At 39.1% G+C, this 15,087-nt stretch overlaps 1 protein-coding gene across 3 annotated transcripts in view; it reads right to left on the bottom strand.

The window, feature by feature from the left end:
- Positions 1-590: 590 nt before the first annotated feature.
- Positions 591-15,087, bottom strand: part of SGMS2 (sphingomyelin synthase 2) — a 66,713-nt gene continuing 52,216 nt past the window's right edge. For all 3 annotated transcript variants that reach the window (XM_048847713.2, XM_048847714.2, XM_048847715.2), the window contains exons 4-6: positions 14,476-14,629; positions 9,312-9,478; positions 591-8,529 (exon numbers count right to left, since the gene is read on the bottom strand). In XM_048847713.2, the coding sequence (XP_048703670.1) occupies positions 8,326-8,529; positions 9,312-9,478; positions 14,476-14,629 (525 nt within the window). In that variant the 3' untranslated portion in view covers positions 591-8,325. The remainder of the gene's footprint in view (positions 8,530-9,311; positions 9,479-14,475; positions 14,630-15,087) is intronic.

Below are 15,087 nucleotides of genomic sequence, written 5' to 3'. Positions count from 1 at the left end.
GTCTACTATACGGTTCACTTTACTGAGAGATCTGCCACAAACAGCTACAGCCTCCTTACACATTTTGCATTCTGTGGACCAAATTCTGGCCCATTATGTTAATGGTTAGACACAAAATAAGAATCCTGCATACAGTTAGTAATGGGCATAGCACTTACTACTGGAAGCAGTCTCACTGACTTCAGTGGGACTGTTCATGATCGTAGTGCTATGCCAAGCAGTCAGTGTTCAGCAAGGTATTTAAGCATGTATTCAGTATTAAGCATGAGAATAGTCCCACTGACTTCAAGAGAACTACTCACACGCTTTAAGTCAGTACATACTCAAATACCTTGCTGAATCAGGACATAGGTGCCTAATAACAGCAGCTCTTGCAAGAGAAACACAGAATTTTGAACTCAATTAGTGAATAGCAAAATACTTAGTTTTCTTTTAAAATGAATCTGTACTTTAAGGCTACTCACAATTTTTTAGAACCTCATCCTGCAGAGGGAGGTGCCCACATATATCACGGACTTCTGTGCAGCCTTTCATAGGGCTCTTAATGATTGGATTTTAAAGAGCGTATAAAGAAGCAATTCAAGTTCATCTTTTAGCATATTTTCTACTCCCTGAACTTTTTTATTTTTGAAAAATTTTATAAAGGTAATTAAAAACAAAATCAACATCAGCTAAATACATATTCAGGCAATTGTAAGATCTATCCAGAAAAAGTAGTGTTTTAGTATGAAGGCTAATTTTGACACTATAGATTGCTGATGTGTGGTTAATCCCTGCAGCCTTACGGAAGTTAACCTCTCAGAGCCCTTATTATGCATTGGACAAATACGAAATACAGGCCCTGAATTAACCAATAGTACATTTGTATGGCTTGGAACTAGACATATTTCTCTAGAATCAAGCCCATATACAGGCACTTTAAGAAGTTGAGTTTCCACCCTACAATAGTGACTGTGCATTATATCTAGCTTTACAATATTTTAATTTACTAAAAACAAACCAGATAGTGACTGACCCTGTGCAAGTGAATAAGGGAAGGGGAGGGGGTTCAACGACCCTCCACTACACAGAGACTCTGTACAGTGGCTGGAAAGTGCACCTGGGAGCACACTGACTGTACAGGGTTAGTAGGAACACTTATCCCAAAAGTGAAGTGAAAAGCATGTCAGCTGTGGAGGTGAACATGTGCTGCACCTTCTCCTAGGGTGGTATGCCAGGCTAGCATGTACTGAATCAAACAGTCAGCTAAAATTCCTCCTGGGGGTTCTGGGTGCAGTGGCTTACGCTGTGTCCTCAACTGTAGGCACAAGTTAGCCCAAAGCACGCATCCACTGAAGATGGCTATAAAAATCGTGTATATGATTCATGTAGATTTAAAGTGTTCCCACTGAAAGCAAATTCAGCCATCTCCCACCCAAAGGCACTTAAAATCCACATTAAGCGTGGCTCACAAAAGCTTATGCTCAAATAAATTTGATAGTCTCTAAGGTGCCACAAGTCCTCCTTTTCTTTTTGCAGATACAGACTAATACGGCTGCTACTCTGAAACCTGACATTAGAAGCCAACAGCCTCAACCTTTGAGCTTAAAAATGAAGCAGAGGGATTTTTCTGGCAGGGGGCTGGCAGGGGAGGAGAGGTTGTTATAAGAGATTAATAAACATTTACTGTAATATAACATCTAACTTAAACAGAACTCCCCCCCCCCCCGCCCCTGCCCTCAGGGCCGTCCTTAGGATTTATGGGGCCCTATGCAGTACTATTAAACTGGTGCCCCTTATGCCTGATGGCAGCCTGGGCTCGCATGTGGATTTTAGGTAAGGGTGGTCTTTTGAAGGATTTATTTAAAAAACTATATGTCTGAAGATCCAAGCATTTAAAGCTAAAGATGAATACTCAGATTGTGCATCTAAAAATCTATGCAAGGATTTTTTAGAGATATGATTTTATAATCTTCAGCAACACACTAGTGAAATATTTTTAAAGCAAATTTTAAATTAAGGTTCTGTAGACTAATATGTTCTGAGTAAATATTACAGTAGTGCACAACTGTTTGTCAGTAAATTCAGAAACTGGCAGATACCTGGGAGTTGGCAAATGCCTGTTAAATGGCTTCATGACCACTTGAAGAAAAGGAGTACTTGTGGCACCTTAGAGACTAACCAATTTATTTGAGCTCATGAAAGCTTATGCTCAGATAAATTGGTTAGTCTCTAAGGTGCCACAAGTACTCCTTTTCTTTTTGTGAATACAGACTAACACGGCTGCTACTCTGAAACATGACCACTTGAATGGCTCTTTAACAGTTTCAATGTTGTGCTAGGTCTGGCAGGCTTCTTCACTTTTAAGTACTAGATCCCCTCTGGAGGAAGACTCACCAGGGTGCAGCAGTCAGCTGTGGTGGGAGCCTGCAGGAAAGGTCAGAACAGGGATAGGAAGAGGCAGAAGGGTGGACACTAAGACCCAGGGGTGCCCCAAATTTTCAGGTGCCCTACACAGCCTTGTATGCCTAAGGATGGCTCTAACCGCCCCCCCGGGACACTTTTGTTGAAATATTTGCACTTAGCCTGAAACCCTCACCTGCTACATTTCAGCCTGGCATGAAGTTAACTCAGGAGCTTTTGAGCCAAAGTGCTAATGCACCCTTAGAATAGAAGCACACAAGTATAGAAGCACAAACAGTGTTTCTGTAAGGTGCTGCTCTGTTATATGGTGCTGTTAATGGCAGTTTGAAAAGGAGCAGTTAGTGTGTGAAATAAAGATTTTAAATTATATTAAAACTTGATTAAAACCGGCAAGCTTATCCAAATACAATTATAACTTAGAACAGCATACACTGTATATATAATATCTTATAGCAGAAACTATTGAAAAAACATTTCACAGTATAATACATATAGATGTAAAACTGAACAATAAGGCACTTAACACGTTAAAATAGTATATTTGTAAAAATACAAAACTGGCTACCTTTGAACCACTAATACACTTTCTGCAACACACTCTCATGTTATGTAGCATTAACAATTACATAGGAACATTGATTTAATTTGTGTTTATGGTTTCTTCTAGTCTTTCTTTTTGGAAGTCAGCAATACAATCATCACATGCTATACTAAAGGTTTACTCTTTATTCCCTGGATTCATTTCTAACCGTGATGGATGCTATACAGCTAACCAAAGCTGACAGACTATATAAGCAATTTGTAAGAATGTGTGGAAGTGTATATTTGCATGAAATACAAGACTAGATTATTTTGACTTTGTTCTCAATGGTTGTTAAAAAATTCTGCATCACCACTTTGCAGCATCCCATATTACTGGCATTTAAGAACATAATTTTATAACAATGAAATGGCATTAATACTGTGCTGGGAAGTTATTCTCAGATGCAATTAAACAGCAATATTGATTTGGCTATCAAATTCAGCCACTGAAAAAGGTGGCTTAAAAGCTGGTTTTACAGTGGTTTTTACAGTGCCTGGTGCAGCCATGTAAGGACTTGTCTACACTGGCAATTTACAGTGCTGTAACTTTCTCGCTCCGGGGCGGGTGAAAAAAACACCCTCCTGAGCGCAGCAAGTTTCAGTGCTCTAAAGCACTAGTGTAGACAGTGCACCAGTGCTGGGAGATACGACCCTTGTGGAGGTGGTGGGTTTTTGGGGTTTTTTTTTTTTGTTTTTTTAAGAGCACTGGGAGAGCTAAGAGCCACACAAGCCACGTTAAAGCGCTGCCATGGCAGCACTTTAGCGTTACCAGTGTAGACTCATCTTAACTCTCAAAACATACCTCACATGACTTAGTGTTAAAGGAGTGGTTTACAATAAATAAAATATTTGCACTTTTATAGCACCTTCCATCCAATCATCTAGAAATTCTTTGCAAACACTAAGCCTCAGTAGGGTTATAAGATAGGAAAGCAGTCTCTCTCTTTTACAGATGGTGAAACTGAGACACAGAATTTTCAGCGGTATTGAGCTCTCAATTCCTAGCAAAAACAAATGGAACTGTGGTGGCTCTGATAATCAGGAAGAAAAGGTTATGGCTTCCCATATTCACACAACGAGTCAGTAGCAGAGCAGAATCAGAATCTGCAGTTTCCCAGGCCTTTCCTGAAGGGCTCGTCCTTTGCAATAAATGGGAAGACTCCCCACTTCAGTGAGAGATGGATCAGATTGTTAAAAACTAGACCATGTTTCATATCCAGCATAGTAAGAAACAGATCTTGATTGGCACTATGTGTACTTTAAACAAACAGGACAAGCCATCTGGCAATGAAAACACTAGCAATGGGTGAAACTCAAAGTTTGGAGGATTGATTCGATTTGAGATGATGATCCCACAGTATCCAAATATCTTGTCTGCAAGTCTCATGACTTTTTTTTTCCTGCCACTTCTTAGTTCTAGCTGAGTTGCTGATAATGCAAGAACACCACCACTTCATATTAGCATATGTTACTTCTGGGTCCTGGCCAAAACTAGGTAATGCAGAAACATGTACAAATGAATAAAAACAGTCAACCTAACCACATTCATTGGAATATTAAAAAAAAGAAATCTGTTCTAGTGTTGGGGAATGTTTTATTTTCTCTGGACTGGCTGCCCAACGCATAATAATTACCCTAAAAATACCATTTTTACAAGTCAGTGAGTGATATTGAACACATACCATTTATAGTCACAAGAGGGCATTAAGGACACACCATGGAGATAAAATCTAAAGTGGTTGAACAAGGCCAAGTTTATTTGCTAATGTGACAGATCTGTTGCAAACCAGCAGTACACTGAGCATAACACTATCATATTACCCTTTTAAGTAATGACCATGGCTGAGATTTTTTTTAATATGGGTGCCCAATTTAGGCTTCTAAATCCAGTTAGACACATAGATGAGAGACCTGGATTTCAGAAGTGCCAAGGACCCAGCAGCTCCTGTGTCTTCAGTGATATGGCAGATGCACACATGGAACTTCCACTGATTTCAGAAGGGCCCATCCAGGCTCTCTTCAAAGGACAGAAATTGCAGCTCAACTATGTCTCATGGCATGTCAGCAGATACAGACAGTATTTAAATCAAAGAAAAGTTTCAGGAAAAATTACATAAAATGAAAGGTATATAAAAAGGCATCAGAAACAGGGTGACCAGACAGCAAGTATGAAAAATCGGGACGGGGGTTGGGAGGTGGGGGAGTAATAGGCGCCTATTTAAGACAAAGCCCCAAATATTGGGACAGTCCCTATAAAATTGGGACATCTGGTCACCCTAATCAGGAATAAAATCCTGCACTCAACCCCGTGAAGGTTTATGAACGAATTCCAGATAAGCTTTTTTACTTTTGGATTATATCCACTTTACTCCATTTCTTCCCATCTTGAAATTTTGTAGAACTACTTTATATTCCAACATTTATTACAATTGCTGTCAATTCTTTAAGCTCATTTTCATATATACTGACTGTAGCCTATACCTGATTTGTTAGTACAGTGTGGTAATAAAGAATAGGCTAGAATTATATTGTGAAAATGTAACACCGAAATTCTACATTCTTGCATACATTTAAGCTTAAAATGTTTCTGAATGAGATGAGCACTTTTTAAAAAAATTGATACAATAAAGTTTACTACTTTCTTTGTATCAATAAGAAGAACTTTTGAGATACTCCGTGTATTGTTTAAAGGCCAAAGTATGCAAGCAACTTGAGTACCCACAATTTCGGTTGATATATATGGGAATGGAGGGAATTTGAGCACTTAGCGGGCCTAAAACAAAACTACAACTGATTTTGTTGTTTTGTTTTTTTTAAAAAACAACCAACACTACTCACTCAATTTTAATTCTCTCCCCTCTAAACAAAATGGGACCTAAAAAAAATTGTACTGAATAAGGATATTGGTTTTGAGCAAAGCACTTGATATATTCTATAGGTCAGTCATTAGCTAAATACCCTTCTAAATATCTCAGTGGAACTTTGTTGTAATCTATTTAGGCTATCAATGGATGTGTTATTCAGTAACCTAACAGGCTGCCAAGTGAAAAGCATAGTTTCTGATCCTTCCTAGAATGCTCAGTCCACAGTTTTACCGTGCTTATCTTGAAGCAGGTTTACTAATGAAATTCACCCACATTTCCCTCCATAGACTTTGCTATTAGAAGTGGTTCAACTAAAAATAACTAACATGTCAGTTAGGAGATTAACCACAGTAGTCTGGTTTGTCTCCAAAGACATTGTGGTCCATGTAGATGAACTCAAACAAGAAATAAAACAACAACTTTGGGGATCTGCAAAGGCTGATATTGTACTAATAGGATTGGTTAGCTAATAATTCAAGGAACAGTTCTTCAAATGTATGTCCTTGGTTTCAGTTTGTGAGCCACTAAAGTTCTGCCAGGAACAAAACATTAGCCTTGTGTCCATGTGCACAACATCAGACTCCCCAGTCAGTGAGGAGAATTTTTTATTTTTTTTTTTTATTTAAAGAGCTTGGATATCATTACTTTGCTATGTTTTACCAGGATGTCCTGTAAGAAATGCAGTTTGTTGTATTATGCTTTGATAATGCACAAAAATCTTCTGAAATGCAAGTTAAAATATTTTTCTGGAGTACAATTTTGTAGTCGTTGACTCTGTGAACTGAAAAAGAAATCAGATCTGGGTACTGTATATTGCATTTTATTTGTACTAATTTTTCTAACTGGATATTTTAAAAATGAGAATGTCATTATTTAATTCTCTTTTTAGTGTTTACACTTGTCAAGACATTCTAAAAATAAGAGCGTTTTTTCACTCAAGTTACAGGTTAATTTAACTATTAGTGCAATTATTTCCTCTGCGATCAGCTTTTACTGAAGGTTTCGAAATAAAATACTTGAGTAGCTGAGGAAATGAATACAGAACAAATAAACTGTTAAACTCTGGGCTGCCCAGTATCCACTTAGGTTCCCCAAGAACAACATGAAAAGTGACGTTGACCAGGTAAGCTGCTAATCTGCAGTTCTGTTGTACACTAACAAAGTTGTGTATTCCCACATACTAAACCAACATACTTGTTTGTCCAACCAAAGTATCTACACAACTCCTGATAGAAAGGAATAGCAGTTCAGTCATATGACAGTAACATTTAATAATAAATATGGTTAGGTAACACTGGAAGAAGTGTTGCTGTTGGAGTGTATTCACCTTGCACCTGTTTATGAGTCACTGAGATTTGTGCCAACGATTTCTAAGGAAAAAAAAAACAACCCAAAACCTCTAAATGCATAACATCAGGCTCTCAAGCACAATGCTTATAGTGTCATCAAGATATAGTAACTAAAAATTTAAAATGTTTGATTTTTACATTTCCCATTTGGGGACTGACTTTGCAATCCTGAAGCAGGTGAATGAAATCAGTGGGAGTTTTGCTTACAATAACATATTATACACAGCTTTCTTTTCATTTATCTAATATTGGTTAATGTGTGTGAATACACAAAAGTATGTATATATAGCTATGTAATGCATATAGGTATATATACATAATACATACAGACCCAGGCTAACTTGCCATTAAATGTTTAGACTTTGAAATAATTTTCTTCTTGTTACATAGATATAGGTTTTAAAAATAAAAATACTTCCATATTTGTAGAGCTCCAATGATGTTAGCAGGTATTATTTCTAATTTGCAGTGTCATCATATCACAACAGCTTTCCTTTTCCTTTTTTTAAGTTTTTTTTTTTTAAATATAAAATTACCAATACAAAATGTAAAAACTGGTATATCAGAGTACATGGGCGGTAGGAGTACTTCAGGGTCATAGTAGATTCATTCCCATAGAGCATAAAATGTCAAGGCTCACTTCCGGCTTCACCAGTCATATATCATAAGTCTTACCTTCATTAGCAAGAAGAATACAGTAAACCACTTCCCACCATTGTAGACAGATATTGTAACTTTAAATTTTAGTATGCTTTTGCCCTCAAACTCCAGAACTCTAAAGATGATATTTTGTGGATGACTGATAATTAATAAACAAAAGGTGTGGTGTGTTCTTTGGCACCTCAATCTCATAAGTAAACCAAACTACTGCTTCTTTTCTTTCTCAGGGATAAATCCTATCTGTGGTGGACTCCTAGTACTGATGAATAGAATAGCTCTGTAAAATGTGATGAATAGAAAACATATCAAGGGGTGTTATATTTTGTCTACAATTGTCTTGTACAATTGCACAAGAATTTGGTCCACTTATTCCCTTACAGTTTAGTCCTTTTAAGAACTTTGGTTATCGCATTAATGTTTTGGTAAAATAAAGAGCAGATGCTTTCTTTCCTTTCTTCATCTTTCTTTCAGGTGGATTTTTCATTGTCCTCTCCTGTCTTCTGAACCCGTGAATATTTTTTGCATGAAGACTTGAAGCAGCTGGGAGGCCAAGATATTGGCCATGAGAAGCAGCAAGGAACTGAGCCTTGAATATTCTTCTCAAAGAAATAAAATATCGGATACCACCATGCTCGAGAGAGAAAATTAGTCTGGGAAGAGACCTTCAAATTCTATATTGGGGAGAAAAAGGAGAATAGAAGAAACAATTTAACAAGTTTAGACAGTAGAACCAATCGCATTAGCTGAATCATAAAGAAGTGACAATTACAGTATATTTGAATGAAATTCTGCAAATAGTAAGTTTATTTAACCTGGAAAGGAAAACAGTTTGATGTGACTTGGGTATTCCATATGACAAATGGCATAGTGAGAACTGAACACTTCTTTCTAACGTGTCACACAATAGAAGAATAAAGAGGAGACTCAAATTGAAAAGAAATATATTTAAAGCTAACAGAAGATAAAAGAACAACAAAAACAAACAAACAAACAAACACACACACACAGAGGATATAGCCAACCTTTGTCCAATGTACTGTAGGAAATGTAACTGGAAATTTTAAAAAGGCTGGGTAATTTAAGGTCTCTAATAACGTTAGTAGCTACTATCAATCAATTAAGATATGGTGTAGTCTATCCTAGCTACCTAAAACAGTGATAAAGTATTCATGTTTCGAAAGAAGATAGGTTTTAAAAACATATGCATGCCAGAAATGACAGACTACTTCTTAACATGGGCCCCTGTTCAGGAAAGCACATAAGCACCTGCTTAACTTTATACTTGTGCTTCAATTTCTGTGGAAAAATTATATTTTTGCCCCAGATCTAATCTACTAATTTTAAGGCCATTATGACCTTTTTTGTGGAATTTGCAAGGAGAGGCCATTATTGGGTTTATAGCGGTTTACATATACATACATATTACATATACATACATACCCTTTGCACTTACCTTTTCATTAGCCATTGAGTGGTACCACCAGAAGAGCCTTGTGGTGATATAATAAGCAACAATAACATCCACAGTGTAGTGTTCATGGGCGACAAGAATGCAGATTATACCAGCGGCACTCATCAACCAGCAGATCAAATGATACCACCAAAAATGACGAGGGGAGTCTGTCAAAAGGAGAGAATTATATGTTTCTATAAATATCCAAGATTAACTTTAGCAGTTTAATTTGAATCTGTGTGATGTGTGTGGATATTTTATACATATATATTAATGGAGAGAGAGAAAATCTCTGCTGTAGTAAAAATTCTCTTTGAACAACTAAGAAAGCTTACTGATGCAGAGGTATCATCTGCTGAAATATGGCCATTAGGGTCTGTAGATCTTCAGCTGAGGGACCTATGAAGGTTAAGAGTAATCTAAGTTTTCATTTTCAAAATGGTTTTTAGTTTATATTACCAAAGAAAGGACAAGAGTTGACCACTAAGACTCAAAAGTTTGTCACTGTAATTTTCCCTAAAAATCATGGTCTAATTCAGAGTCCTTCCACCATTTGTGGACAGAGGACCAAGACCAATTCACAGCTCAGGGTGGGTGGTGGTGTCCAAGCTCCTGTTTTGGATGTTAATTGCAAGATGCCTCCCAGCCAGCTACCTTTAACTGAAACTGCTCTTTTGCTGAACATCCAGAATGGCTTCTGGCCACAAGAGGAGTAAGCTCAGTAGGAGTAAGAGGCAATCTATTCTAATGGGTTAGACATGGAACTGGGAGCAAGGAACTCCAGGCTTCTAATTCCAGCTCTGACACTATCTGTGGTTTTAGTCAAGTCACATAACCTTTCTTCTAATTTAGTATCCTGGTCTGTGAAATGGGGCTTGTATGCCACATATCAGAGTACATTGTGATAATTAATTTGTTAATGTTTGTGAAGCAGTATGCAAGTGCTAAAGTCATCCAGAATGCCCACAACCCTCCAGCAGCTGGCAGTCTTGCAGTTTAGCTGGAAATTTTTCCTTGAAAAATGTTTTTGATGTTGTCAACTACGGACATCATGACAGGCAGCTGGGCTCCACTTCCCCTGCAGTCGGAGGCTGGTGGTGGACCCCCTAAGAGTCCCACCCCACTTTTTATGTAAAATGAGTCCATTAGGTTTGGGATACCGTAAATACTGTACCAGTGATCTTACCCAAAGAGGCTGGCCCTGTGCATAGTGTTATCTAGTTACTGTAGTCAGGACTCAGTTATGTTTTGGAGGAAGGTGGGGGGAACTGAAAGACTACATCATAGAATCCCCCCAAAAATGCTAAGGCTGAGTCCATTCCACTGATTTGTGGACCAGGATTTGGAGTCCTATCCTGTTATCTAGTTGAGGAAGCAGGCTCCAGACAGAAGTGATATTCCACACTAGTATAATCTTCCCCTGTTCTGAGAGAGAGAAAGAAGCATGGGGAAAGCCCCTGAGTAAAATGCACCGACAATACCCAAAAGATGCGAGGGTAGGGAGCAGCGGAGGGGAACTACACAAAGGGTATGTCTACACTATGAAACTAGGTTGATTTTATAAAAGTCAATTTTTTGGAAGCGGTTTTATACAGTCGATTGCGTGCGTCCCCACTAAGTGCAGTAAGTCGGCAGAGTGCATCCACAGTACCCTGGTTCGCGTCGACTTTCTGAGTTAGTAGCTATCCCAGTCTCCACCGCCCACTGGAATTCTGGGTTGAGCTCCCAATGCCTGATGGGGCAAAAACATTGTCATGGGTGGTTCTGAGTACATGACATCAGTCGCCCCTCCCTCTGTGAAAGCAATGGCAGACAATCGTTTTGCAGCTTTTTTCCTGGGTTAACCGCGCAGACGCCATAGCACTGCAAGCGGGAGCCCGCTCAGCTCACTGTCACCACTGCTGTTGCAGGCAAGTCTACTGTGGGGGCTGCTGTGATCCAAATAGCCAATGCAATCATTGACATTCTGTTACCAAGAGTAGTGACTCTGGGAAATGTGCAAGCCTTTTTAGATTTTAGGTGCATCATATTCCTGTCCTTTGTCACTGGTGAAGAAATCTTGCAGTCGTATAGTCCACATGTAACAGCTCCAGGGCTCTTACTCTTTTGCCTTGGCCACACAGTAGCAGCTCCTGGGTGCCTTTGCATCAATGGTGAACGACTCAATCTGCTTCTGCTGTAACTCTGCTATCCTGATCTGGGCAACTCTGCAGCAGACGGTGCAGTAGGACTGCTAGCCGTCCTCACCAATGGTGTTTTGCTCGCTCTACCACTTCTGCTGCAATTCTGCTATCCTGATCTCCTGCGAGCTGGAGGCTTCTGCCTCAGGCTGCTCTCCCAGCTGGCTGCACAGTGTGGTTACACCTACCGCAGCCTACCCCTTGCTCCCATGGCTCATGAAGCCTGGACAGTTGTAAGGAGCAGTTCAACTATAGGCTGAGCAAGTGCAGAATGGTGGTAGAATTTGCCTTTGGACGTTTAAAAGCTCACTGGCGCTGTTAGTCAGACCTCAGTGCAAGCAACATTCCCATTGTTATTGCTGCTTGCTGTGTGCTCCATAATATCTGAGAGAGTAAGGGGGAGACATTTATGGCGGGGTGGGAGGTTGAGGCAAATTGCCTGGTGTCCGATTTTAAGCAGCCAGACACCGATTAGAAGAGCACAGCAAGGCACGCTATGCATCACAGAGACTTTGAAAACTGGTTTCATGACTGGCCAGGCTACGGTGTGACCGTTGTGTGAGTTTGTCCTTGATGCAAACCCGCCCCCTTTGTTGATTTTAATTTCCTTTAAGCCAACCACCCTCCCCCCTTCAAAATAAAGTAACTATTGTTTTGAAACCATGCATTCTTTCTTTATTAATTAAAAAAAATTGAGAACGGACAAAGTAGCCGCGGGTGGTTTTGGGTACATGTCGTCAGTGACCATTCCCTCCCTTCCTCCTTCTATGAGAGCAACGGTAGACAATCATTTCTCACCCTTTTTCCTGGATTGCCTGCGCATACGCCACAGCACTGCAAGCGGGAGACCGTTTCAATCACCGCTGCAGTTGTGAGCATTGTAAACACCTCGCATTTGACCTTGGAGATTTGGCATATATATTGGCATTATGTCTTTTGGAACGGAGTTCTGTTAGCATGGATTCATCTCCCCATACAGCAATCAAATCCAGTTCCTCCCATTCGGTCCATGCTGGAGCTCTTTTGTGATTCTGGGACTGCATGGTCACCTGTGCTGATGAGCTCGCCATGCAGGCCAAACAGAAAATGAAATTCAAAAGCTCCCGGGGCTTTTCCTGTGTACCTGACGAGTGCATCTGAGTTGAAAGTGCTGTCCAGAGTGGTCACAATGGAGCACTCTGGGATAGCTCCCAGAGGCCAATACTATCGAATTGTGTCCACACTACCCCAAATTCGACCCAGCGATGTTGATTTTAGCGCTAATCCCCTTGTCGGGGAGGAGTACAAAAATAGATTTTAAGAGTCCTTTAAGTTGACAAAAATGGCTTTGTCATGTGGACGAGTGCAGGGTTAAATCAACCTAACGCTGCTAAATTTGACCTAAACTCATAGTGTAGACCAGGGCCTAGAAATAAACAAATGTCTCTCACACAAGAAACATGCCTGATCAAAGAGACCAGCAGAGCATATTGCAAGTAACCTCTAATTCAAAACAATGATATACTATATGCTCTTGCTTAGAAAACTACATTTTCCTAATTACACAGGAAATAGAAATGGGTAAATTATGCACTTCTGATGTACACAGCACTTTGACTACAAAGCAGAAGAATTCAGATGGGATACACTGCCAATTCTTAGGCAGCATTTACAAAGCTTATTATATGTACAGTCTGGTTGTTATTCTCCCCCACCCTTACCCTGCTATTTAAAGACATCTGAATTATGCTACTGTATGAAAAAAAATCTTTAAAAAGAAGAGTTAAATATACCTTGCCTGTGGCATATATTACAGGATAAGATTTAAATGACCACTGTTAAGCTGTGATAACAAACATACATACAAAATTAATAAAACAGAAAGCAGGAAATCCTGTTGCCACCTACTCATGGAACATTAGGCTGACTGCCATCTGTTCTTCTAGCAGGTTTGATTTATTAATTACACACAATACAATGCCAGAAAATTTCGTAGTACAAAGACTTAGACTTAATGGTCACCATGCTATACCTCTTTGTTGTTTTAAGAAATAAAAGGTCTTATGTCCATATGGAAGTTCTCGGTCTCTCTTTAGACTGTCAAGTAACATTGTTTGCCTCACCAAGTAATGGGACATTCTTTTGTTACAAAAAAGAATGTTTTACGTTATCCTGTGTGCTGAAGTTAGATAAATAATTTAATGAAGTCCAATGCCTCAGTCAAAGTGCTCAGGAAATCAGCAATGAAACAGGGACAGATTCTAATTTTAGATACATGCCATGCCGTGAATTTAAAAGAAAAATGCTGCTGCACTGACATATGGCCAAACAAGTAGCCAAATTATTGAGGTCCGAGTGGTGCATGCTGCATATTACATCTTACTGTCTGGTCCTCAGTTACATAATCTTGAAACTCATACTGTGAGACTCCAGAAGCCACAGAGTTCCCTACTGCCCTCAGGAGCTGGATTTTTGACAGACCATTGCAAAATGAGGTTATAAAAAAGTATCCTCCATTGTGCAAGCCAAACCCAGCACCAAATACAGCACTGGTATAAGCGGGCATAATTCCCATTGACGCAAGGGGAGTCATTTCTCTTTCTTGCTCTCTCAAATCATTAACTAGAGGATTATTTGCTGATTACCTCAAACAGAAGTGATAAGACAGATAATCATTTTGTGCACTGAGCTGATTCAGCCCCTCTCTCAACCTTACCACACACCCCTCCCACATCAGTCTCCCAAAACACACAGATGTTTTCTAAAAACTCTGAAGCTCCACACCATGTACTAGGATATTATTGTACTTGCATACTATGTACAAGCATGGCAGACTCATTCCAGAAGCCACCCACTAGGAGGGTCAAGTGCATTTTGTCAAACTGTGTATTGCAATTTTGCCATTTATTTTAGGTTGTAAAATGCAACAATGTGGTTTTAGATTAAGTGCTCTTCTTGTAACACAGGCATCAGCAACACAACTATATTTAAATACTGTAACTTACATTCCTTGATAAACAGGTAGGTGAGTGTTAGCACTACTGTGTGACCGCTAAACAGGAAGTCTCCACATAGGATGTGTGATCCAGTTATGGACAGACCACCACCAGAAATCAATCGTAGGATCCTCTGCACCTTAGCCTGAGAATCTCCATTCAACTGCAAAATGAGAAAAAATTCAAGATGATGAAGAATATATGTTTGGACAAGAAGTTTAAGTTAACTTGTGCTTAAAAAATAATAATGAAAAGCTCTATTTCCTAAACATCTGAATCTTCTTTGTCTATTGTCTATGTATTTCTCAAAGATAATAGCATATTTACCAGAAAAATTTGTCAACAACCAAGGCTAGGCATTATAGGATTAGACTAGGATATGCGCTGCTGGATTTTAAACCTTTTTGTTTCTTGTTTTCCAATCAAAATGTGCAGGTCCTTCATAAAAATAACCGCAAAGCTTTATATATTGCATTATATGCAATATATATTGCATTATATATTGATCAGGATGAGGTACAGTATATTTCAAAAGGGTGGACACATTAAGAATTGTGTAAGTTCATAGTACATATTTGTCACTTGTGGCACGTACCCCAGAACTCTCTTTCAATAATGGTG

The sequence above is a fragment of the Caretta caretta genome, chromosome 4, assembly GCF_965140235.1.
Source record: "Caretta caretta isolate rCarCar2 chromosome 4, rCarCar1.hap1, whole genome shotgun sequence".
Classification (NCBI taxonomy): Eukaryota; Metazoa; Chordata; order Testudines; family Cheloniidae; genus Caretta; species Caretta caretta.
Note: the sequence above shows the minus strand (reverse complement) of the source record. Positions and strands in the feature narration are given on the sequence as shown.